Source organism: Rhipicephalus microplus, chromosome 4 (assembly GCF_043290135.1).
Source record: "Rhipicephalus microplus isolate Deutch F79 chromosome 4, USDA_Rmic, whole genome shotgun sequence".
NCBI lineage: Eukaryota > Metazoa > Arthropoda > Arachnida > Ixodida > Ixodidae > Rhipicephalus > Rhipicephalus microplus.
Genome location: NC_134703.1, coordinates 174,253,214 through 174,280,471, shown reverse-complemented (window position 1 = coordinate 174,280,471; position 27,258 = coordinate 174,253,214). Strand labels below are relative to the sequence as shown.

At 48.3% G+C, this 27,258-nt stretch overlaps 1 protein-coding gene across 1 annotated transcript in view; it reads right to left on the bottom strand.

Annotated features, from left to right (window-relative positions):
• The window catches only part of LOC142814691 (ATP-binding cassette sub-family A member 17-like), a 63,166-nt gene that overhangs the window by 22,303 nt on the left and 13,605 nt on the right, over positions 1-27,258 (bottom strand). Inside the window, exon 4 of the mRNA XM_075893863.1 lies at positions 11,029-11,646. Within this exon, the coding sequence (XP_075749978.1) occupies positions 11,029-11,646 (618 nt within the window). The remainder of the gene's footprint in view (positions 1-11,028; positions 11,647-27,258) is intronic.

Sequence of the window (27,258 nt, the reverse complement as noted above, 5' to 3'; positions counted from 1 at the left end):
TGCGGCCCAACACTCGCTAAACCTTTCTAAAACCAAGGAGGTTATGCCCAGCAAGTATAACGTAGCAAACCTTTGTTGCCAGATAGTGCTCAATGCACATGCCATTGGCTACTAGTGGGAAATGAAAGACAGAAGAATTCGGATTTTAGTTAACGCGCACGCTGCGAATTTTTTATTGTTCAACAACGCACAGGAAAAATCTCCCACCGGCACCACCTTGCAGGTCAAAAGGTAAGACTGGTTACACACTACGACTATGACTACGAGTACGAGGGACGAACGGGTGCCGCTTTAAGGAGCTTCGCCCCTAAAAACTAAAGTAGCGCCAAACGCACCCCTTCGCCTCTACCTCCTCTCCCAGGAACCACTGCAGCGCCTCTAGAGTGTCCACCAGGCAACTACGAATGTGAAAGCGAGCGGGCGCACTGCATGTGCCAGTCGTTTAGGCAGCTCTGGCACTGCCGCGCCGTGTGCTCATCGAGCGGCCGTGCCTCAGGTATACTGGAACGGTACGTCGATGGCGTCTGTTCTTGGAGCGCGTGCTTGCGAAAGGGGACAAACAATATGGCGTTTGTGATACCTTCACAAAAGATATGCACGCGAAGGGAGAGGAGCCTGCACATTGGCCAGAATGGCGCTACATAAGTTTTTTTCAGGGACTTTTATTTCTGATTGCCTATCAGCGCCACCGACACTAGAAGTATGCTATAAGTCCCAGGGATAATGTGGCCTGTTTGATCTACACGGCAAACATTCTGACTGCCAGGGTAAGGACCACCAACGTACAAGTCAGGCCGTGGTGTTCGCTGAAGGCATTTTCCGTTCCTGGGTTCGCAATAAAAGAACGGTGTTTGACCGGGCACGGTCACACGGCCTTTATCCCCGCGTTCTCTCCAGCGCTGCTGTGGATGAGTCTAAGCGCATAGCTTTCTAATATACACTAGAGGAAACTCTGCCGCTTGTGTCTAAGGGAGCTGCAACGCACGGCACTTCAGCGAGCATGGGAATGATTGGTAGTACACAGATTTTTCCAATCTTCGCACTTATAGCCTGCTTCTGGCTCCATGTGTGTTCATGCGGTGTAATTTAAACTGTTTTGTCAAAAAACAAAAATCAGCAAAGGTTCAGCGGTTGTGCTTCGCCACCTTATTTTTTAGGTTTACCTTTTCAATTCAGGTCACAAAGATCTAAAGGATTAGTTTAGTCTTCGAAAGGAAACCGAAACACAGCAATAAAGAAGCTATAAGTGCGACTCGCCACCCGCAAGTACGAAGACTAGGCAAATCCGTTTACTACCCATCAATTTCTTGGTCGTTGAACGATCGCAGCGCCTGAGTACACTTTAGTTAATTTTAAGAAACACTAAGGCTAAGGGTACCCTGCAGCTACTTGTCGCGTTGCAGGTATTCTAGACTTTACGATCTATTACCAGCACATCTAACAAGTCAAAGCTCGCACGACGCTCAACATGTGTTACGCAGCAGCATCAATAAAAGTACTACGTACCTAGTTGTCTTTTTTTTACGGGTTCATTGGACGAAAAGTCTGACAGCAATAAACGCGTTACGGCACACAAGCTTTCGAAGGCGGTTACTGGAGGATTTTTGTAGGTTGCCAGGTAATCTCTTCCGACTCGTCAAAATGCCGGAACGTGCCGCTAGCGTGTGCCTGGTCTGGAATGAAAACATGCCATTCCTATGTGAAGTGCACACGCTTTGTATCAGTTCACTTTTGGTGTACGCGTCGAACGCTACTGCATCCATCATGCGCTCTCGTTTCTGGTATTTCCGGTAGAACACAACGTAGTAAGCGTTGCGGTACGTACGCAGCATCCTGATAAGGGCGTAAGAGCGCATCTTAAGAATGGATACGTCACGTAGTGAACATGCGCCCTCTCCTCCCGCAGCCGTGTTGCGTACGTAGACTCGTTACGTATGCCTTACTAAAGGTTTTCCCTCCTCCTCGGGCTCTTTTCGCAATTGTCCGCCTTCATGTTTCGCTGCGCCACGCATTCGTTCTATCTCACTCTCATTCGGTCTGCCTGTTACGACGCCGCCAAAGCTGCTTAATTCAAGAACAGGTCCTTAGAGCTGTGTTAAATATTGTCACGTACCAAGAGCCGTAGAGAAGGGACAGGAACAGCGGGGCAGAAAGACACGAGCGTGTATCTTCGAAACGAGGCGCTAACCACACTTCTTCTTCGTTCTCCTTGCCCTTTTCGGCTCGCTAGGGCTTGCCGGCTCACAACTCTAGGTGGCATTATTCCCCCTCCCATTAGAGCATCGACCCGATGCTCATACACAAGGGGACAGCAGGGTCGGTAAGGGAAAAAAAAAGAGAAACGGTAGCTATAGTGCACAGGGCATATGCAGGTGCAAAAAAATTGTCTGAGGTTGGTCATAAGAGAGAAAAAAACCATTAACAGAGTTCACAGTTCGTTCGAGACCCAACGGGCAATGTAAAAAAAACGAAAATGTTTGCTGCCTGGGCATAATAAGACGAGCCTCACCGCGTAATATAAGGTTTTAGGCGGACGACATGCACAATCTCTGTTCGTGGTGAGTGGCGCTGTGTCGTTGCCGAGCCTCCGTCTGGAATAACTTCATAGTTGACCTCATTCAACCGCCGTAATACTTTGTAGGGTCCGAAGTACTTGCTCAGGAGTTTTTCGCTCAGACCTCGCCGTCTAACAGGAGTCCAAACCCACACTTGGTCGCCAGGTTGGTAGGAGACTTGTCGGTGGTGCATATTGTACCTTCGGGCGTCTTCACATTGCTGCAATATTATGTGCACGCGAGCTAATTGACGTGCTTCCTCTGCACGCTGAATGTAATCGTCGACATTGGGAGTTAGTAGCTCGTGCTGGTCGATGTCACAAGGAATCATAGCGTCTAGCATGGTTTGCACGTCTCTACCGTAAACGAGGCGGAAGGGTTCGAACCTTGTCGTTTCCTGGGTTGCGGTGTTGTACGCAAACGTTACGTATGGCAGGATTTCGTCCCACGTTTTATGCTGCACATCCACGTACATAGAAATCATGTCCGCGAGCGTTTTTTTCAGCCTTTCTGTTAAGCCGCTACTCTGGGGGTGGTATGCGGTTGTCTTGCGGTGGTTCGTGTAACTGAGCTTGAAGATGTCGTCCAACAGTTTTGCCGTAAACGCTGTCCCTCGGTCAGTGATGATGAATGACGGGGCACCGTGACGAAGCACAATGTGGTGCATGAAAAACTGGGCGACTTCAGATGCTGTACCGCGTGGCAATGGCTTCGTTTCAGCATAACGCGTCAAGTAATCAGTTGCGACAATGATCCACTTGTTTCCGGAGTGAGACATAGGAAACGGTCCAAGAAGGTGCATCCCAACTTGGTCAAACAGCGTACGCGGTGGATCGATGGGTTGTAAGAGGCCTGCAGGCTTCACAGGTGGTGACTTGTGACGCTGACATTCGCGGCATCCTTTCACGTAGCGTTTGACACAAGCTGTGAGTTTTGGCCAGAAATATAGCTTTCGAACCCGGTCGAGTGTCCGTGAGTATCCCAGGTGGCCGGATGTCGGCTCATCGTGGCAGGCTAATAGGATGTCATCACGAAGGTCATGAGGGACGACTAGAAGATAAGATCTGCTGCCAACACCAGTGTTTTTCTTGTATAATATGTCGTGTCGTAAGCAAAATGACGGCAACGTACGGGAAAGGGGACGAGGAACAGACGCGGTGCTGCCTTTCGAAATGATCGATGAAGGGTCTTAACTCGGGGTCCGCTCGTTGCTTACTGAGGAGGTCCGCCCCACTGAGAGTCCCCAGGAAGGTGCTGTCGTCTTCTACAGCTGTATGGTCGGACTCCAGAGGTGCTCGTGATAGCGTGTCGGCGTCTTCATGCTTTCTACCCGACTTGTATACAATGGTGATATCGAACTCCTGAAGTCGCAGACTCCATCGTGCTAATCGCCCAGAGGGGTCTCGGAGGTTAGCCAACCAACATAAAGCGTGGTGATCACTCACAACTTTGAATGGGCGCCCATATAGATAAGGCCTGAACTTTGTAATCGCCCATATTACCGCGAGACATTCCTTCTCTGACGTTGAATAGTTGGTTTCGGCACGTGATAGAGTGCGGCTCGCGTAGGCAATCACACGTTCAATCCCATCTTGTGTTTGCAGCAGGATAGCTCCGAGACCAATGTTGCTTGCGTCAGTGTGCACCTCTGTGTCAGCGTCCTCATCGAAATGACCGAGTAAAGGAGGGGAACACAATCGATGTTGCAGTTCCGCAAAGGCAGTCGCTTGTTCGTCAGTCCACTGAAATGGGGTGTCGTCACGCGTAAGTCTGATGAGAGGCTCCGCAACCTTAGAGAAGTTTTCAATAAAACGGCGATAGTAGGCGCAGAGCCCCAGAAATCGCCGAAGACTTTTTTTGTCTGTCGGAGCTGGAAAAGAGGCCACAGCGGCAGTCTTCTCGGGATCGGGCCGAACGCCTGCAGCGCTCACAACGTGACCGAGGAACTTCAGTTCATTGTAGGCGAAATGGCACTTCTCTGGCTTGAGGGTAAGGTCAGCTGATCGTATGGCTTCAAAAACACTCCGAAGGCGATGAAGGTGCTCGTCAAACGTTTTTGAAAAGACAACGACATCTTCTAGATAGACGAGGCAACTTTTCCACTTGAGGTCAGCGAGAACGGTATCCATCATTCGTTGGAATGTGGCCGGAGCGGAACAGAGGCCGAATGGGAGCACTCGGAACTCATACAGGCCGTCAGGAGTTACAAAAGCCGTTTTTTCGCGGTCACGTTCATCGACTTCAGTTTGCCAATAACCACTTTTGAGGTCGATTGAGGAAAAGTACTTTGCTCGCCTCAGCCTGTCAAGAGAATCGTCCACTCGAGGCAACGGGTACACGTCTTTCTTTGTGACGTTATTCAGCTTCCTATAATCGACACAAAAGCGAAGTGTACCATCCTTTTTTTTACAAGGACCACTGGCGATGACCAAGGGCTACTTGATGGCTGTATTACACCGTCTTGAAGCATTTCCTTCACTTGATTTTGAATCGCGCGTCGTTCGGTTGGTGAAACACGGTAAGGCTGTTGCCGTATAGGGTGCGCGTCGCCGTAGGTGATAATACGGTGTTTGGTAATCGATGTTTGGCGGATTCTCGATGAACGTGCAAAACAGGCGTGGAATTCTATCAACAGGTCGTTAAGCCTTCGTTTGTTTTCGTCAGAAAGCGCTGGATTTATGTCGACGCCCCGGAGAGGTGCTTCGGTATTATCGGTTGCCTCGGAAGCAAAACACTCAGTCACATTAGTTACTGGGTAGGCATAGGCGATGACAGTACCAGGGAAAAGGTGTCGGCGCTCGTAGCTGAAGTTCGTAACAAGTACCTCGCAATGGCCATCCTGAAGGTCTACTAGGGTTCGTGCTACGCAGACACTTTGGGAAAAGAGCAGGGATCGATTGCTCTCCGCCACCATTTCACCGTGTGCTGATTTGTTACCAGCCACTTGAACCATAACACTTGAGCGCGGTGGTATCGTCACAGCATCGTCAATTACCCGCAGACATACTCGATCGTGGTCGGGATTATGCTCTGGTGTGGCGCTTTTTGTTGAGAACGTGACGAGGCGTTGTCGAATGTCGATGATAGCACCGTGCTCCCTCAGGAAGTCCATGCCAATGATCAGGTCTCGAGAACACTGACGGAGAACGCTCAAGCTGATAACAAAGGTTGAACCACGAATCTGTATTCGTGCTGTGCAAACGCCGAGTGGCATGACGATGTGCCCGCCAGCAGTACGAATTGGCTTGAGGTTCCAAGGCATCGTCACTTTCTTTAGAAGAGCAGCCTGTTTTTCACTTATTATAGAAAAATCCGCACCCGTGTCAACTAAAGCAGTGACTTTGCGACCGTCGAGCAGCACTGGAATATCTAATGAAACCTTTTCGGAACCAGCTGGTGACGTCGTCGTCGGGGAATCTTCAGTTTGCGGAAGCGTCGGTAGGAGGCCTTGAGCTTGTCCAGTATGAGTGGCCTCGCCCCCGAAGGTCGCTGTGGTTAGTTTTCCCGGCGCGGACTGGCGGACCGACCCTGCGCCACACTCGAATAGGTGCGGCGATTAGGAGAAAATCGCCGCGGCGACGGGGAGCGTGACTGGTGCAAGGATGACGAAGTTCCGCGCTGTTGAGCCACATACTCTTCAATATCAGGGGGCCGTTGACCGAACCTGGGTGGTGGTGAGTTCGTCGAAAATCCGCGTAGTCCAAGTTGCCGGTAAGAACAGTGTCGGTAAAGATGCCCAGCTTCGCCACAGTGGAAGCAGAGAGGACGTCGATCAGGCGCACGCCAGACGTCTGATTTTCGCGGGATCGGGCGAGGTGCGCTGTAATATGGCGCCGCTTGGACCGTCTGCAGCATGGCTGGGGCCACGGTGGGATGCGGGATTGCGGGTGTTACAGGTTGCTGCAAAGCTTGAGCATACGACATGCGGGGGAAGTCACCGGGTGGTTGATAACCCCGCATGCAAGATGGTTCTCTTAAAGCATGCTGGACTTCATCTCGGACAACGCTGGAGAACGAAGAGGTAGGGGGCTGCGAGGGCACTGACAGCTTCTGGAGTTCTTCGCGGATGACTGAACGTATGAGCTCTCGGAAAAAATCCATTTGGCCACCGAAAGCTCCAAAGTAGTCCGTAGTTGAAGCATTGACGTGCCGCTCGTATGACGGGGCCCGGTGCCTAAGGGTGCTTTCGATGGTGACAGCTTCCGTGAAAAATTCTGACACAGTCTTGGGTGGACTGCGTACAAGCCCACCGAAAAGTTGCTCTTTCACCCCGCGCATGAGGTACCGTACCTTATTTTCTTCTGGCATGCCGGGGTCAGCTCGGTGGAAGAGGCGCGTCATTTCCTCGACATACATCGCAACCCCTTCATTTGGTAGTTGTATGCGGGACTGCAGATCGCGCTCAGCTCTCTCCCGACGGTCAGGGCTTGCTTATGTCGCAAGAAGTCGGCGTTTGAAGTCTTCCCATGATGTACGAATACCTGCCCGGTTCTCGTACCAGACACGTGCGCCGTCCAAAAGACTGAAATAGACGTGCCGCAGTTTGTCTGCGTCGTCCCACTGGTTGTGCACGGCAACGAACTCGTAATGAACAAGCCAATCTTCCACATCCTCAAGTGCAGTGCCATGAAAAGGATTTGGCGTTCGCGGTGTGAGTAAGGTGCAATGGAGCGGCGTTGTGCCGTTCGTACCGGTTGGGTTGGTGTCGGCATGGCTGGTCGGAGCTGCCATGTTGTTTGCGAGCAGACCAAACTCAGGGGATTGCCCTCGGATCCTTCTGCTGGCGCGGTGCACAGGAGTGACCACCGGTACGACGCTTGTGTTCCTAGTATGTGGAGGGGTACGGTGCATAGATCACCCAGCACTTCCACCAGTTTGTCACGTACCAAGAGCCGTAGAGAAGGGACAGGAACAGCGGGGCAGAAAGACACGAGCGTGTATCTTCGAAACGAGGCGCTAACCACACTTCTTCTTCGTTCTCCTTGCCCTTTTCGGCTCGCTAGGGCTTGCCGGCTCACAACTCTAGGTGGCAATATAAATGGATGTCCGCACGGCCAACGCCACCTCTCGGTTTCACTGTGCAGAGAAACATGTGTTGATGAGCGTGATAGTGAACGCTTGTGTACTCCGCGATTTCGTGAAACGAGGCGCACTCGCTGTGACATTGGCTGCTTTTTGTAGCGCTGGTAGGTGTCGTTGAGGCGAACTATGCCGTGTGCACGCTCTTTCAGATATTGAAGAAGGTGGTGCAAGTTTTTGATTGCTAAGCATTTCTTACTGAACTTCGGCGAATTTGATTCTATCTATCTATCTATCTATCTATCTATCTATCTATCTATCTATCTATCTATCTACCTACCTACCCACCTACCCACCCACCCACCCACCCACCTACCTACCTACCTACCTACCTACCTACCTACCTACCTACCTACCCACCTACCTACCTACCCACCTACCTACCTACCTACCTACCTACCTACCTACCTACCTACCTACCTACCTTCCTACCTTCCTACCTACCTTCCTACCTACCTACCTACCTACCTACCTACCCACCTATCTATCTATCTATCTATCTATCTATCTATCTATCTATCTATCTATCTATCCGCTTGCATCTTTTAGCTCTCTTGGCCGTTTCGATGTGGTATCGATATCAAACTTAGTATGCCGTAACATGACAGTATGTCATGAATGTCACGATTTACATTTAATATTCTTGCTGCTCTCGCGATGGTTTCGTTCACATGACATGTTGCAAAACTGATGGCTGCATGGGGAATGCAAATGACAGACCCTAACATGAAAATAATGACATGCGTGTCATGTAACAGTGTGACTACATGCCACACTTATGATGCGCTCGCGACCGTTTCGCTAGCTTTGCATATGCCAAATTTGGTATTACGGGACGCCAATGGATTATGAAGGTATGTGACTGGTGCAAGCATGATAATCATCAGGTGCGTGTCATGTAACAACACGATTACATGCTACGTTCACGATGCAAGCACGGCCGTTTCGCTAGTTTATAGTGTACTAAATTCAGTATTGTGTGACACTAACGGACAACGCAGGTAAACGATACGTCGAAATGATATATTCACGACATGCGTGTCATTTAACATTATGACTACATTGCACACTCATGATGTGCTCACGGCCGTTTCGCTAGCTCCACATATACCAAATTAGGTATCAGCAGGCGTGAATTGATGAGGAAGGTAACACGTCCACACGTGATAATCATAACATGGAAGTCTTTTGCTCCACAGTTTACCTCTGCCACGTAACGTTGTGCTGATTTTAAAGTGACGTACCAACCTTCCTCATTCGTGCTTCGCATATCAATGATTCACTGTACGTGTGATCTGCCTTTTTTTTTCATTGCTCAAAAAGCACATGTTGCTGCTCGCGTTCCTCGGTCTGTATGATCAATGTTCTAAAGCATAGAGGACCCCACAACTATTGAAGGAAAAACTGGACCCAAATGCGCAAGACCAAGTGCGCGTACATGACGAAATGCGACTTGCGTAAGCCGTCAAAATTAATCAGTTTTAAAGGAAATATATATGCGTTCATCATTCAGGATCATTTTCTGCCGGTTATAATTGGCCACTTGCTAGATATTTTAGATTTCTATCTTTTATGATGCACACTAAAAATTCTCTAGTTAAAAACACGAATGCTTTCAGCACAAGTAACTACAAAACTGCGGATATTTTTGTGTTTCTCGAACACATACACAAATCTTAAATACACTCGCTCATTGACAGTAACTAAACTTTGGCAACAAGTCTAAGAAAGTACTTCACCATTTGAAATTGTGACAATGTTTCTCTGTCTCAACAGAGAAACATTTTTTATATGCCAAATAAAAGTGTTAATATTGAGCAATGACAAAAAAGAAGGGTTAGCTGTCACACTTTACGATAAATTTTAGTTTTCTTGCAAACACTGCGCCAAGATTCGTAGACGAACTCCCATTCAACTATACAAAAAGGCTCATTGTACCAACACCTTGTCGAGATAGGTTTGCGAAAGGCTTACTCAATACGAAGTGACCGGGAACAAATGCGACGTTCTTTGACTCTGCGGTACGGCGCAGAGATCGTACTCGAAACTGGTCGTTAACAAACGCGGGTTTATTAACCAAACACACTGCCCAGTGCGACATTCCAGGGCTTGCGAGCAGGCAGAGAAACGTCGCGAGACCAATTGAGTACGCTATACAGTGGCGTCAAGGCTACCACACAATGTGGAAATGCCGAAGCGTGCGAACGAGGAGTCGCCTGCAAAGGCAGGCGTTGCAGGCGTTCGAGTATCTCCCAAGCGCGCGAGCGCCGGGCAGCAGCAAGACCATAGAAAAAGGGGTTGACTCTGGCAGGCGAAGGGTGGTGACGTGTGCTTGCGTACCATGCGCCGGTGTAGCATGTCCGGGCATGTCAGACATGCTACGTCAGCAAGGCGCTGACGCCCGAGTCGTACCAGCCGACGAGCGTCGCGGCGAAGCTAGGGCAGTCATCTTCGCGGCCCACGCGTGCTGGCACACACGCTCGCCGGGGAACGAGTTGGCATATGGACGAGTGTGCTGAATTGCCACCAGCTCTCATTTGTAAGGCACACAGATCTCATTTCACATAAAAAGTCACCGCTTTGCCCTGAAGGCAAAGTAATGAACGTGACCGCAACAAATGGGAAGGTCACGCGCAGAATGGCAAGCAGATAGAAACGTGCCCCGCGTTTCTCACCCACAAACGACGCACGAAACGTACTGACATACAGATGAACGCGAATAAGCATCTGAGTTGTTACTTTGCTGTGTCTAAAAAGCGAGCCATTTTTGGAGACAAATACTGTGAAACAATTTCTGTGACCTTTGTGCGCCCTGTAACTACAACAAAATTGTTCTGATAAATCCTGAGGCTAGCCAAGACGTACAATTGTCCCTACCGCGAGAAAAGCGCACTCGTTAGCATCCACCCTGCTCCCTCTCCGCGGGATACAGTACGCGTGGAAGATGAAAACGGGCGCCTCGGCGTCGTGACGATGTGGCGACGCGTGCTCATTGCGCCATTTTGCATTTAACGCTGAAAACACGAGAGCTCCTTCCGAGATACCCGTTACCAGCGGTAAGTGGTATATATAAAAAGCTTGCCGCTTGAACGCTGAAGGAGGTGCTTCTTCCTGGCTCAGTGGTTAACGCCTCCCACTCACAATTCAGAGGCCCCATGCTCGATTAAGCACGCAGGACTCTTCTTCTGATTTATTATTTATTGAGTTTTCATATACATGAATACGCATACATAGAGAGTGAGTGACGGTGACACAGACGCCAGCGGTGAAATTCATCTGAGAGTGTGCTTGTAACTGCTACCACAATAAAAATGATAAGGGGGAGGGTTGGTTGTTATTTCGAATATATGATATTTCCTTCGAGAAATGCGACTGAATATGCAGCGACACTTACTCGTCGGTTGCCAAGAGCACAGACATGTGCGTCTTCTTGACGAAAGTGACGATGGTGTGCCAGATGCGGCGCCGAGCTATGGGGTCCAGGCCGTCCGTCGGCTTGTCCAGCAGCACCACGGGTGGTGCGCCTACCAAGGCCACCCCAACAGCGAGCTTCGCACGTTCACCGCAGCTGTACACGGCTACATGATGGTCAGCCTGTTCCACAAGATCTAGCATGCGTAGAATCTGCTCCACGATTACCGACACCACTTGGGCCGGCACGCGACGCATTCGGGCGGCATGACGCAGAACCTGGCGGCCCGTAAGCCAGGTCGCGGCTTGGCGCTCTTCGGACGCATAGCCCAGTGCCCGGACGAACTCGCATGGATGAGAGAAGAGGTCGGCCCCACGAAGGTGAGCGTTACCGTCTGACACGGGCACTTGCGTGGTGAGTACACGCAGCAGGAGGGACCTGCCGGAGCCGGTGGGACCCAACAGGGCGAGGCACTCTCGCCGGTGCATGCACAGGTTGACATCGTGTAGTGGCGCGTACGGGCCGGTTTCTTGGCGTAGGTGATTCACCACCATCGTATCGACACATGGCAGAGTCTTGTCCTTGAAGTAACGTACAAGGCTGCACGTGCAAAAACACACGTGAGTGATAAGGCGTTAATAAAAGCTGAGGCAGTAAAATAACAATATTAATTTCTAGGAATTTTGTTGCCAAAAGCACAATGTAGGTATATGCACGACAGTGAAAGAACACGCAGAGGATCTTTCACTAGAGAGTTGCATATAGCGGAAAACAGCAATTGCAAGGATTTAGTGTCAGCGTTAGCGTTGTGTGCTCGAAACTGAGCATGTGCAGAACGTTGAAGTAGCCGGAAAACTTACGTAGGAACGCTATTTCTACCAATTAGTGTTCAACGTTAACTCACGCAAAAGACCCCGATCGAAGGGCAAGATGGTGGTGCCTGATGAACCGAGAGCCGTTGACTTCAAATCTTTATAGTCATCAGCCTGCATTGTTAAACTTTTTCACTTCAAAGACTGTGGTCATATTTGATTTAGATTTGAGTAATGAGGCGTCTGCATTTGTATACTGCCGATCAAATAAATTTGTTGTTGAGATACTCTCCAGATTTGGGGGTGCATAAGGCTTAAAAATGCATAAAAGTTCGCTCATGTTTTCGGTAGCAACGCAGAGATGGCGACGCTGTGCTCATTACCTTCTTTACAAGATAAGACAAATGTGGCCACAAGTCAAGCTGAGCCAGGCTATAGGGTCTTGAAGAATACTCGATTGCGGCATATGTTGAAATAAAATGGTTTGTTTTGGGCCGTCGGAAGCAAAACTGAAGAACCAAACGTGGCACGAAGACGCGGCAATGGTGACTTCGGGTCAACTAGACTTATTGGTACACTTTAGGTTTGTGTAATGCACATAGTGTTTTTATAACTCGATAAAGTCGCAAGGGCTTCCCTTCCCTGAAAGGCCTTCCACTGTACTAAGAACTACCGGTTGGCAGGCAGCGCGTTTCGTTTCAGTATTAGCGCTGAGATGCACAACGCTAATGTAAGCAACTTTAAATGTACTAAAACTTTCTAATATATGTGTCACGAGGCACTACGCTTTAATAAACGGAAGTGAAGAAGTGACAGTATTCGAAAGAAACAAAGCCGTTCATTCAGACACAACGCAAACACAGTATATTTACGGAGCACAGGGGCATACAGTGGTCAAAAATAAAGCATCAAGCATACAAAGAAAAATATGCACCACACACAGTAATGCGTTTGAAGAAGTGAGTTCAGCGTCACGCGTGAAAAGTCACAAACATTGTTGGGGCACTCTAAACTGCGGGTAGTGATTTACTACAATAGGTGTGTGCGGCAGCAGTGACCGCCGACTACATTGTATGCTTGGTGCTCTGTTTTCATCCGCTGTCTCTCTTTGAGCTCTGTAAATATAGTGTTCGTCTAGTGTGGAATAACGGCGTTCTTTCTTTTGATAACTGTTACCGCATCGCGTTCCTTCCATAAAACGAAGCACGTTTGCTTCGTGACAAGGTGTTGTATTCATAGCATCGATATACTGTTTACAAATTACTAAAGTTAGTTAAGGTCTATACCATAGAACTCACTCGCGTGTGTGGGCTCGTTATCACAATGCACCCTTTTTCATATGATTTGTATTTACGCTCGAGAGACAACTCTCTAAAAAAAGAGCGCCCTTCCAAGCTGTCATGTTCATTCTCTATACAAAATGCGTATCAAGTGTGTTTAGATTCTGCAGAATGTGGGCCTGCATTTGTTACGTTGCCAGTGCAGTGACGGCAATCAGGATGAATGACTAATCGATGAGTGATATGAATTCTCCTGGAGAACTATTATTAAAAAGCAACCTTAACCTATCCTTTATTCATTAGAATGGTGAAAAGTTTTCGAACAGTAAGTATACAGACAGCAGCAGGGCTGCCGCAGTTTTCAAATCGAAGTTAATTACTCTGAACTCATGTTGAATGCACAGAAAGTCAATTGTAGCAATTGTCTGGTGTCGGCAGATTTATCGACTCCCAGGTAAGCGCCTCCCAAGTGATGATTTTCCAAGGCGTTCATGTTTGCAATGCCTTTCCTTACATCATTTCGGCGCTGGTAAATTCTTTTAAAATTTCCAGTTTCACCTACGTAGAGTAATAAAAACCAGTAGATAATGAAGACAAGGAGCGTATGGGAGACTCTAATTGTGCCGTTTTAAAAGTGCAATTGTGAGATAGATGTCAGTTAAGCAAAGTGAACAAAAATACAACTTGCCCCAGGCTGGGAGCAAACCTGCCATTTTCGGATAATGTGTCCGATGTTCTACCAATTGAGCTCCGCTGGAGCATCAGGAACACCCTCTGAAGGTTGCAGGTTTGGTGCCTGTCGGTGGAAATAGTTCTTTCGTCTAGTTTGCTTTATTCACATCTATGTCACAATTGTGCTGATACGCTTAACAGAGTACAATTACTGTTCCCCATACATTCGTTGCCTGTATTGTCTGCTGCTTTTGATTGAGGTGTTGCAAAACAAAAAAAACAAGCCCTCGAAATTTTTGTATTTCCTTGATTACATATTTGGCCGATGTGGAAACCATTTCACGGGGTAATTGTCTTCTCCTGAAGTGTTTTCAGTTCACACTGACCCCCTTCCACTTTGCGATCAACATCTGTTACAATGGGTCCATTGCAAAGAGCACAGGTGGTACAGGGGGATTAGGAAACAAACGTTAACAGTGCAGTGTGATGCTTCCAACACATTCTAACCTTGATGGCGAAAAAAATGCTAGAATAATCCTTGAGTGCATCATGGATGACACTAGGAGGTTTTTATTGCCATACAGGCTACAACCACTTCAAACGAAGTTGGAATCAGCAGAGAATGTAGATATCGTACTCTTCATGTTACTTTCAGTACCCGCTGTCGTATCATTTCTGTGCTTGCTTGTGTAATTGGGGTGAAAATTTTTTGTTAGAGAAGCTATCTAAAGATATTTCCTCACATTGCAAGAGTATCAGCTGCTGTGCTATATCACGCTGTGTGGTTTGGTATGTAAAGTTTATTGGTGTCGGCGTATAGGTCTGTGCGTGAGTCGTAATATCGCTTTTATTGTGATCTCCCCTGATATTTTGAACTTGGTAGGGTGTTCCATCCAGCACATGATAAAGAAAGAGTGCACTAGGCGTACCTATCAAGTTGGCCTCCTTTATGACAGAGTGAGAAATGAATATTTGATTTATTAAGGCCTCATGACTTGTTAAGCATACTGTTCAGCCATATGTGTTGTATTACAGTTTCTTCCATTTTTATTGCCTGCGTTAACTTTAGCGCCTGCGGTAACACCAAAACGCAGTACAGAGTCCGTAGCAAGAGGGGTGGGGGGCAAGCAAATGAACTTATCCACGCCACGGGCGAGAAGTACTACACAGGGTACGGCGAGCACGTCTCCGTGGGTGAAAGTGATTCATGGGGACACTGGCACAAAAGGGCCAGGTCACTCGAGTGAGGGCGAAACTCCGCTCGCGTTGGCTTCGAGAGATACGGGTCAGCGTAGTGTGACCACCCGCAAAGACATTGCACCGCTGTTCGGCCTAGCGTTCGAAAGGGGGCAACCAAAGGTGTGCGTTCACCGCAGGCGCAAGGCGCTGTTGGCGAAGTCCGACGAGCCCCAAACAATAGGAGCCGACAGATGGAAACGAAATGCGTGCTCACCCTAAGCTGTCCAGGAAACACCTGACTGACTCCCGCGCGCGCATGAAATGGCCCGAGAGACTTCGCGCACGGCCCCACAGCCGACATCCGCTACCGGGTGAGAGAGGTTAATACTCTCTTCTTCTCTCTCAGAGCGACAGACGTGGAGGCGGGAAGATTCATGTCAGGACATGAGAACGGCAGAAGCAGGTGCCAAAGCGCACGCACTGGCGGCGGGCTAGCCTCGATTCCCACAAGCTACACCCAAGAGACGGGGAGAAAACTGCTTTTGTGACGCCAGATGGTTTATATTGTTACAGAAAAAAAGAGACTCCGTATCGAGGAGGCGGGGGATTAGATGTATTCAAAACCAGCGGTAATGGCGTGACCGGTCGACCAGCGATCGAGCGGAGACAACCCTTCGTCTTCCCCGTCAGGCACACACGCGCGTCGCTCCCTAGAATATAAATATACATGCTTTTAGCAATATGAATTAACGCATTGCTCTTACGTTTGCGCTCCGCACCAGTGATGTTTCAAAGGCTCCTGTACACCATACTTTCAGGATTGAAGTGAAAGACGTGCCTAATCTATCCCAACGACGTGACAGTGTTTTAACGCGATAGCGTTAAAAAGCTTGTGTCGCAGAAAAGCCGCCGTCGGCGTCAGCCCCATTGTTTGTGAGCGAAAAATTGTCTGTGCTCTGTGACCGAAAATTCAAGTTACCGAGATAGCCGCGGGAGGCCGGTACTTGTCCACGCGTGCGCGCGCGATCACACTAAAAAGTCGCGCATTTGAAGAAAAAAAAGTGCTCAAGTTTACTAGGCGTGGTAGTTTCTTTGCCTTGACACCCCTCCCTCTATAGCTTCCAGCGCTTTGGTCGGGACGACAGAAGAGATAATGAAATTGCAGCATGCGACAAACCTTTGCAACTCCACTCTCCCAGGACGGATTTTTGTGGCGTTGAATTCGTGACGCAATAAGCTCTTCTAGTGAATTTATTCTATGGTTACGTGAAAAAGTGTTTCAGGGCTCCTTTAACGAATATTTTTCGACAGGTGTCACGACGAAAACGAGCCCATTCAGCGATAATCACGCGTTGGTTCAATCTACTGTGTGCATGTTTGCGTACATGTTTGTGTTCAATCCACTGTGTGCAAACGCGGCGGGCAAAGCCCGCCGCTTTTGCATGGGCTTTGTTGCCTTTTCTGTCGTTCTCATATACCGACATGTCTTCCCTCCTCCGCTATCTGCCACGCTGGGAGAGCGGAGTGACGTTTTAACCCCATCACCCCGTAGCATATGTCGACTGTGGCGCTGCGCGCACGCAGAGTCTAAAACCCCTAGATGTTGGAAAGTAGCGACGCTCCTTTATCCACACCGGCACTCTCTCGGCGCGCCGGCAACCTCCTCTTTTTTCACCCCCTCTTTCGCGGAGCCCGCGCATCCCAAGCGCTGAATGGCTGCGGCGGGCGATACCGCCCAGTCAGATGACCCTGACGTCACGAAAAGCGCGCGCAAGCAAACTTCGCGCGCTTTTCGTCAATCACGCACGCCATGAACCCTCCAGGCGCCACGCCAGCCCTGCCGCTCTGAACGTGTGTGTGTGTGTGTGTTTTTTTTTTGCGTAGAATCGTGAGCTTCGTTTTTCGTGGCAATGCCTGGCTGTTGCGCGTATCAGTGCAGCAGCAGGTCAGAGAAAGGAGTAAGATTATTTTATATCCCCCGAGGAGATAGGAATAGGAATGCCGTGCGCAGAAAGCAGTGGATCCACAACATCGGGAGAAAGGACTTCGCCCCTTCTAAACACGTTGTTCTTTGCGAGGTTAGTGTTACCGATTTCGTTAAATCTCTAGATAAAGTCGTACGAAGATTTTAATGCTCTTTGCATCGCTGGACTCTCCGTTCAGTTTAATAGCGAGCACATATAAATATGGATATAGCTGGGTCTGAATGAGTCGCTGAGCTTTTTTTGTAATTCTCTGTGCCCTGAGATAGTTTTCTTGTGTTTTAGCGCGTGCGTTAGTTTTCTTAATGTGTGTAATTTGTAAATTAACGTGTGTAATTCCTACGCATGTGTGTGTGTGTGTGTGCGTGCGGGTGTGCGTTTATGTGTGTGCATGTGTGCGCCTGCGTGTATGCGTGTGTGTATGTATGCGACTGCATATGCGCGCTTATGTGTGTGTGTATGTGTGCGCCTGTGTGTCCGCGCGTTTCTGTACGTCTGCATTCGCGCGTGTGTATGTGCTTGTGCGGACGTGTGTGCGTGCGTTTGTCTATGTATTCGCGCCGGTGCGTGTGTGTGTGTGTGTATGTGTAAGCGTGCGCCTGCGTGTGCTGTGTTGTGCGTGTGCTGTGCTGCGTGTTGCGCATGTCTGCATTCGGGCGTGTGTATGTACGTGTGCGCACGTATGTGTGTGCGTGTACGTGTGGGCGCACGTATGTGTGTGCATGTGTGCGCCTGCGTGTTCGCGCTTTTCTGTACGTCTGTATTCGCGCGTGTGTATGTGCGTGTGCAGACGTGTGTGCGTGCGTTTGTCTGTGTATTCGCGCCGGTGTATGTGTGTGCGTGTGTATGCGTGCTCCTGCGTGAGCTGTGTTCTGCGTGTGTTGTGCTGCATGTGCTCCGTGTTGCGCGTCTGCGTTCGCGCGTGTGCATGTACGTATGCGCACGTATGTGTGTGCGTGTACGTGTGCGCCTCCATGTGCGTGCGTTTGTGCTTGTGTGTATGTATGTGCGTGCGAGTGTGTATCTGTGTGCGAGCGCTCGTGCGTTCGTGTGTGCTTGCGTGCTTGTGTGTTCGTGAACCTTGGGCTGGATACTTGTGAAGTCAGGAACTCGTTTACTGTTGTTGCGTGCAGTCTGTATCTTTACAAAGTTTCAATACGGTTATAGTATTTTGTTGTTGTTTACGTACACTTCATGTTTCGAAGGCTTGGACCCTAATATATAAGTAGGTAAATGACGTTTCGTTTTTGTTACATGTGTAATAAAAATGTGCATGCTTGCACCGTTTTTTACTCCAAGAGTGAAAACGAATTCGAATGGGAGAGATGTGTTTGAGATGTGTTTGTTACTATGCGTATACTCATATATCACGGTCATGTTTCAGCTCCATTTCAGCAATGATCAGTTTGAGCCGAAAGTATTGGAAGCCCATGGACTGAAAAAAATGAAGCCCAACGCAATTCCTACTTTGTTCTCGCATCGGCCGCCGCCAAAAGAACGAAAACCCCCGTCAAAGAGGTTGGAAATTCGCAAGAAATGCTCAAAAAAACGTAAGGCACTCTTCAGTGACGTTCCCTTATTAAATATAGCATTCTAATGCGTATCTTAACTACATAATGGAGCACAAGTGACGGAGAAATACTGTTGTTCGAAATCAGACCATCACACTGAATGGTGATTAAAGAATACACACACGGCGCTGAAATGCGGAAAATATTGTAGTTTTTTGCCATATACCTAAGCACGATGATTCGATCTCAATCCAACCTTTATAATTATGTCAAAGTGTAGCAGAAAAGTCATTGTAGTTTTGAATTCCTGTTACAGAAAGCCACGTAAACTATGGAGGGCCGCTCGATGCCGAAGCGCCGAAAGTATTTTATAAAAAGCACGAGTTCTGTTGCGAGTGTCCATCTTGTGATTTGACCTTTCTTTGAATTACGTGATTCAGCGGGTTTGTAATACATGTGGGCGTATTCTGGTTGTATCACAATAGGTGAGGAATCCGTACTGGAGCATACCACAAGCAAACAAGGAGCATTTGCTGAAAATCAGTGTAGCTCCCCAGCATCGGCAGACTCTGCTGGCTCCGCTTCTTCTGCAGAGGTAGCAGAGCCCGAAGTTAACGAAGTTTGCGAAAACGACGTTAACCAGCTGGTGGAATCTCCTTTTGAAATCGTCCACGACAACTCCTGTAAGAGTCGCCTGAATGATTTGTGTGGAATGCCACCGTAATTTTGTTTCTCCAAAATATTTCCACCTGTCCTTTTCATGTGCAGCCCATGACAGATTTAGCCCTGAGGTCAGCAGCAACGCAACTCAAGATATTGCAGCAGTTGATAATGGTAAACCAAACGTTGCTTTTTTGGATTTTGGGGTCTAAGCATTGACATTTCACCATAAACAGGCTTCCCTGGAACTACATGTCAACCGGCGATGAACGCAACCAGTACTGCACGACCTGTGCTTTACACTTGTAAGAGACGAGCTGTTGAACACTTGGACTTATCCTAATTTGTAACATGTGATATTGAGGGCTTACGTCTGAATTGCTTTCAGCGTGCCAAGAAGCAATCCAGGGACGAATTGCGGAGCTCGAACGTCTACAGGAAGCTACCGCGAGGAAACTGGCGCTCGCTAGGAAGAGGTATCTTAAAAGCGAAGAAGAAAAGGAAGAAATCAAGAAAAGGCTCAGAGGACTTTTTAATGATGACCAAATGAGGTCGATGGAACGACTGTCCGCGCAGGGAGCGCGATGGGAAGCAGGCACACTCGTCAAATCGCTGCAGCTGCGCCTGGCGTGCGGTTCCCGAGGATACGGACTCCTAAGGGAGTTCGGATATCCACTCCCGTCGGACCGTACGCTTCAGCGCCACATTCAGCACGTCAAGTTTCGACCTGGATTACTGAGAGATATACTGGAGCCTCTAAGGGCGAAGGTATGGCTTGGGTTAAACGCTTGCATCACCAAATTTTCTGTGTCAGCAAATAGTAGCAAACACAAATACTGGATACTTGAACCTGTGGTTACGTCTGGAACTTCTAGGGGGAAAATGATTTTGGCCCATTGCTATAACTTGACACATGTCTTTCTAATCTACTAAAACTTCTGTAAAATGACTTGTTTTTTCTTCGTCTGGTAATTCCATTGTGCAGGTCAACCTTATGCAACCTGAAGAACGCCATGCTTCGTTGATGATCGATGAGATGTAGATTACACCAGGGCTCGTATATGACCATTCCTGCTGTAATGTGATGGGAGCTCCTACGTTACCACTGGCCGACGGATCGCTCCCAGACGACTGTCTTGCTACCCACGGCTTAGTTTTTATGCTCGGGGGATTCTCATCTAGGTGGAAGCAGACAATTGGTTATCATTTAACTGGAAATTCGTTTGACGCGAACAGCCTAAGAAGCGAATTGATTAACATAATAACGGCTTGTGAGTCGCTCGGATTAAAAATTCATGTGCTAGTATCCGATACGGGTGGCGGAAATCTGGCATTATGGCGACTGTTCGGTATTCGTTGCTGGAAAGTATAGCCGGCCATCGACTAGCTGTGTTCACCCTTGTGATCAGTCAAGGCGACTGTAGTTTATGCCAGATGTGCCTCACCTTTTGAAGAGCCTTAGAAATCACCTGACAAGAGGCCAGGCTATTTACCTTCCCGATGACATCGTGAAAATGCATCAACTGCCTACAAACTGTGTTGATCTTCGTTATGTGAAAGAACTTATTGAACACGATGAAAAAAGTGAGATCAAGCTTGCTCCTCACCTTAACTCGTCTTGTGTTGAGCCAAACCATTATGACAAAATGAAAGTGAAATTCGCATACAGTCTATTTCATAACAATACATCTGCTGGCTTGCACATGTTAGTTGAAAATGGTAAGATTAGCAAGGACGCACTGACTACGGCTTGGTTCATTTCGACCGTTTTTCGGTGGTTTAGGCTAATGACATCAAGGACTAGTAAACTGGCGTTTAGCCATTCAGTGCAAGCAGCTTATGGTGAAGCTGTTAAGTTCCTTACTGAAATTGTTGACTTATTCTCAAAGATTTCTATAGGGGCTCCGACAAATGCACCTTGGAAGCCAATACAGACCGGCATCACTGTCGCCACATTGACTGCATTATATCTTCAATCTACTATGCTTGACAAGTATAACTTCAGCTATTTCTTATTGAGCAGACTCAGCCAGGACCCACTTGAGAACTTGTTTTCAACCCTGCGCTCGAAAAACCCCATTCCGAGATTGTATGAATTCAAGTGCAGTCTGAGGAGTGCTACGTTAGCACAGTTCTTAAGGCCGAGCAAGAACGCCAATTATTCGGATGATGGAGCGTTTATGCTGTTATCCCTTGAAGACCAGCCGAAAAATGAGGGTCAGGAGCAAGTGCAACTTCCAGATGACCTACTCGATCTAACAAGTGAAGCAGGTCAGTCGATAGAATACTTGGCAGGGTATGTTGTATCCAAACTGCTGAAACGGCTGCACTGTGAAAACTGCCGCGCCGCACTCGTCAGCGATAAGGCACCAGCAAAATTAATCTCACTGAAGAACTTCTCAGAGTCGGGCCTTGCGCTGGTTAACCCTTCGCCTGCTGTCGTGGAGATTCTCAAGGTGACGGAAAACTTATTCAGAAGCAACAGAGAGGCACTCATAAAAAACACTGTGACCGCTGTAGAACTTCAGGCTGCAGTCCCTAGAAGCATTTCCATCGTGACTTGTTTCCCTGCATGCCATGAAATCATTAAAGATATTGTAGGCGTCTATGCCAAACTGCGAATTCACATTTTTGTCAGAAACGAGGCATCAAAAATAGTCCCCGCTACAAACGGCAAGTGTGCAAGCAAAAGCGTTGGCATGCACGTCGCTGCGGCAAACATACGCTGACAATTGTGCCCGCCTGTAGCAGATGCGATTTATTTCGTCGTTGTGTGTGTAGCGCTAGAATAACGACGTTTGTAGCATGCGCAGTACCTCTGAACAATATATATGTAGGTAGACCTTTACTGTATGAGAGCTGTCTTGCTGTTCATGTAACCCATGTAGAGATAACTTGGGCGTAAATAGCATGCGCCTTGGCTTCGAATTTCTTACAACGAGCGGTTCTTCATTGTTGCGCAAAAATAAACGTGTTGCTACTGAAATTTCTTTTCTTCTTCAGCTAACTGCACAGTGAGCCTACATGCATTTTCTTGGTTCACTGGACACAGTGAATTTACGGCAAGTAGAACTACCTTCCTATTGCAATCATAGTTACATATTCCTCAAAATTTAGTTAATATGATAAACTGTGTTCAAGAAATTAACGACAAACAACTTCTCAGTCGAGGAGAAATACTTCGTAGCTAGAGTAGTACATTTTTAGAACCACATACCAGTCCGGTCCGGAACCTTCCGCGCCGCCTTGATTATTTTGTAGTTCAATGCCATCAGTTATGAAACACCGGTAGCATTTTTCATTGAATTATTCTTTTGAATAAAATCAAACGATTATACTCCTTCGACCTTCGTGCATATAGAAGAACATATGTTGGTTAGGGCTAAAGTAAAACATCTCACAGGTTTCTTTATGCGTTCATTTAGGACGACTCGAAGGCGAAAACAATCTTCTTTTTCCTCTCAGCCATTGTATTTAGGTGTATTGATGCTGCCCCGCCACCCTTCCAAAGCTTTCTGCGCCTATCGTGATTTTGCACTACCTCCAAGTTTGGAGGCACCCCGCCTGGTTTTGCATTGCCTTCGTGATCGGTACACCTTTGACCTAAAGCCCTTAGATCTAGGGGCTTTACTTTGACCAAGCTACGACGCGATGTGATGACGTCATCATGTGACGACGTCATGATGACGTCACAAGGACGTCACGTAGCGCCACATGATGACGTCATCACATCGCGTCGTAGCTTTGTCAAAGATGTACCGATCACGGAGGCAATGCAAAACCAGGTGGGGTGCCTCAGGACGTCACAAATTTTGGCGATCTGTGACGTGTTTGGTGACGTCACCAGATGATGACCTTTTTCATCACTATATATAGTCACCGATGCCACGGGACGCGAGACGCCTTCGACGCGGGTCGCCAACGGTCAATTTCCGCGTTTGATGAGGCAGCTAAGGCTTTCGTCTTAATAAGTCAATTAACAACCGCTCAATGATATCTTGGCAGCAGCCGTAAAGTAAATAGCCATACGCACGGAAGCAAAGTTACGTATTTGGTACATGTATGTATTATGCGTGTATGCTCATATAAAGAAAGAGCCACGTACGCGCTTTTCGTAATGGCTCTCTTCTGATAAACTTTACATCCTGAATTCTGTGAGTTAATTATAGCGTAACATAGTCTTAGAAGCTTCCATCTGAGCGGTGGGTTTTGCTTTTTTTTTAACAGACTGAGGTAAGTCCCAAAGTTAATGGAATGCAATATCTCGTCGTTTCATCGTGACGGAAGCCAGGCACGCACGGTGACTTCTATGCTTGCTTTTCGCCAACACAACATGAATTTTACAAAGCGACACTGCAGCACTTATCAAGTTCTCGTCTATACAATGTGCTGCCTACATTACATGCGCTTAATACACATCCGCGTTACAGACAGCCGAAGCGGCGGCGGAGAGGTAAACCGCTAAGCCGCCAGCTGGTATGCTCATTTTTTCGAAGCGCTTCCGCTCGTATTTATCGAATCGTCTTAAAAAATATGTCTGCCATAATGTTCTATGGGAAGCCTACTTTCGTCACGACTCTTTCTTAAGGGACATATTCTCGTATAATGCTTCAAGGAGCTGATTAAACAAGCGCGCGCATTGAATCTAATGCGGCTGCAGCGAGCCAGTGGAGGGTTCAGCGTGCCGTGCGCACCGCGCCGGCCGAGAGAGGGGAGAAATCCGAGGAGAATTGAGGAGGAAAACGCGCGCGCGGAGGAGAGTGTCGCTACTTTCTAGATCTAGGGGCTTTAGCAGAGTCCCCCGAGAGGTTTTGCGCGCGCGCGTCGGAAGTGGAAAGGCCTCTCCGGGTACGACATGGGGGTGAGCACGCTTTTCTTTTCCGTCCGTCAGCACCCTGCTAGAGTGTACCAGAAGTGTACACTGTACTTCAGCGGGGCTCGTTCGGATTTCGCCTAGAGCGCCTTGCGAGCGTGGCGAACGCTTACCTTATGCCCCCCCTCCCCCCCCTCCTTCCGAACGCTAATCCGAAGAGTGGTGCGGATTCATAGTGCGTGGCAAGGCTACGCCGACCCGTATCTCTCCGAAGCGAACGGGAGCGCCTTTGCCCTCGCTCGAGCAACCGGGCCTTGGTCCCGGTGTATCCGTGAATCACTTTTACCCTGGAGACGTGCTCGTGGCACCCTGTGTAGTACTTGCGCCCGTGGCGTAGATAAGCCCATTTGCTTTCCCGCCACGCCTTTGCAACAGGCTGTACTGCGTTTCGGTGTTGCCACAGACAATAATGTGTTGCGACCTTGAGCAGTATCATGTTCTCGCCACGGCGATGCTTAACGCGCCCTGCGGGGCTCGCTAAGAACGGAGCCCCGCTAGTGGCCGTACTCCTTCGGGTTACGTGTACACTACAATGTAACAAAACATTAGAATAAGTATGCACTTAGCGGTTGAAGGGTGCACTAGGGGCCGGATTTCGCTATCGCGTTCAACTCTTAAGAGCAAACCTCATAAGCGCGAAAATGCACGCGACAGCGACGAGCGATGCTGTGAGCGACGAAACAGGGCGTTCGCGCTATCGCTCGGTTCTCCAGGTTTGGAAACCGTCGCTCATCGCCCGGAAGTGCTCGGCTCAAGCAGCCAATAGCGAAAAACCGGAAAAGACAGAGACTACATAGGTGCACGTGACCCTGCCCGAGTCACATATGCGCAACAAAAAATAACGCAATGTTTACGGATGTGCATATAAAAAAAGTGCTGCAAGGCATTCATAAACACTTTCCGTTCCATTACACAACAATATATCTTATTTTTAAATTACATACCACTCACTACGCAGTTTTCTTGGTGCGAGTAGACGGCCTCATGCCAGCAACAGTGAAGTTCGCTCGCCAAAGCCGTCGCGTGATTGAGGTTTGCCTGCGCTAGCGACTGATCGCGCGAAGACGATCTACGTCGCGTCGCTCGTCGCTGTCGCGTGCATTTTCGCGCTTATGAGGTTTGGCCCTTAAAGACGAAACTTAAGGGTCCCCCTATTTTTCTGTTACTTTTGACGAGCATCTCAAAAGGTGGAAGTTGTTTTACGTGCAATACGGTCCATTTGCCTCACTTTGAAACCAGAGAAGTGTCATTAATGTTTTCATGAGCTTCAGTTGCCAAGGCGTTCGGCCGAATCTGAAAAAAATTGCCACCGTCACAAAGTTCCCAGTACCGTCCGATAACAAGCCTGTCAGGTGATTCCTGGGCTTTGTGCTATTATCCTTAGTTTATCGCAGACTTTGCAGGCATCCCGTCCCCACTAACTCGTCCCAAGAGAGACAACGTCGCTTTCGAGTGGGACAAAGAACAGGAGGCTGCCATTAATGACATGCGTGAACGTCTTCAAACGCTTCCAGTGCTTCCCCACTTCGACGAAAAAGCCCCGATGATGCTTAACACTGACGCTAGAATGTCGTTCTGTGGGTTGTGCTTGTAAAACGGCGAGATGACACAGATAGAGTGGTCGCCTGCCTACGCTAGCCGAACGCTAACACGTGCAGAGGCTAACTACTCAACAACAACAACAAAATAAAAGAAAGCCTCGTCATAGTATGGGCAGTAATAAAATCTCCTGTATAGTATGGCCCGCACTTTAAAATAGTTAGCGACCATCATTCACGTTTCTGGTTAACTAATATAAAAGATTCCACCGGCCGATCACCGTGTTAGGGTTTCTAACTGTGTCAGTGTTTGACGTGATGGTCGTACACAAGTCGGGGAAGCTTTTTATGGACGTCGACTGCCTGTCCTAATTATCAATACAGTCAGATCACCTACCTGATGAGGATGAAACTGGGTTTCTTGGGGTCATCGATATGTCTACCATCGCCCAACAACAACGTGACGACCCTGAGTGTCTTGGCTTGATTAATTACTTGGAAGGATGATTGTCATCATTTTCCGTATAGAGCCGCGCCCTATACAAAAGAAATTTTTCGTCGATTGGATTCCCCTGTATGCTTGTCATTTCGGCAACCCTCCGTACAGAAGTGCTTCAAGCATGTCACAACAAGTTGACTTATAGTCACTTAGGCTACACGCGTACATTGGCGAAAGTTCAGCAAAGATACTGCTGGCAAAGGCTCACCACTACCGTGAAGCAACACATTCGTACTTGTTTGGACTGCCAGCGACGTATGCTCCGACAAAACCTGCCAGCCTCCTGCAACTTGTTCAGGTCTTAAGTACACCATTCGACCAGATCGGAATGGACATCTTGGATTCACTTTCTACTTCGGCTGCAAGGAACAGCTTGGTTATTGTCGCAACGGATAACCTTAGACCCGGCACGCCGAAACGAAGGCAATTCTACGAAGCACAATTGCGAAGGTGGCCAAATTTTTCATCGAAAATGTTTTACTGCGGCATGGTGTATCCATCGTCGTGATAACAGATCGTGGCACTGCATTCACAGCGGCTCTTCTTGAGCGCGTCTTGATTGTAAGTGGATCCAGTCATCGAAAGACCACTATTTACCACCCACAGATGAACGGGCTGACAGAGTGCATAAACAAGACAATTGAAGATATGCTGTCTATGTACGTGGACGTTCGACATAAAATTAGAAAAAATCTTGTCCTACATCACGTTCTCGTTCAATACCGCTAAGCAAGAGACGACTTGCATGAGTCAATTCAGCCTTGTTCATGAGCGGGAGGGGCGGAAAATGCTTGATGCCATGTTACCACGTGAATGGGCTGACAATGACAAAGGCGCCGGCACATTTACCAAACACGCGGAAAAAGCCAGGCAGCTGGCAAGCTTGTGAATCCGCCAGCAACAACATCACGATGCAGGTCGCTACAATGCCCACCGGAGAGCAGTAACCTACGAAACCGGTGACCGAGTGTGGGTTTGGACATCTATACCAAGACGTGGACTGTCCGAGAAACTCTTAAGGCGATACTTCGCACCTATTGAGTATTGCTGCAGTTGACTGACGTCCCCTTCGAGGTCGTCTCCCACAGCCCTCTTGCGCCAGGCGTCGACAGTAGGGGCCTGAACTTGTACATGTGGTACGCATGAAGCTATATAGCAGTGAATGACTGTGCATTTTCAAACAACGGTAGCTTAAATGTAGCATCG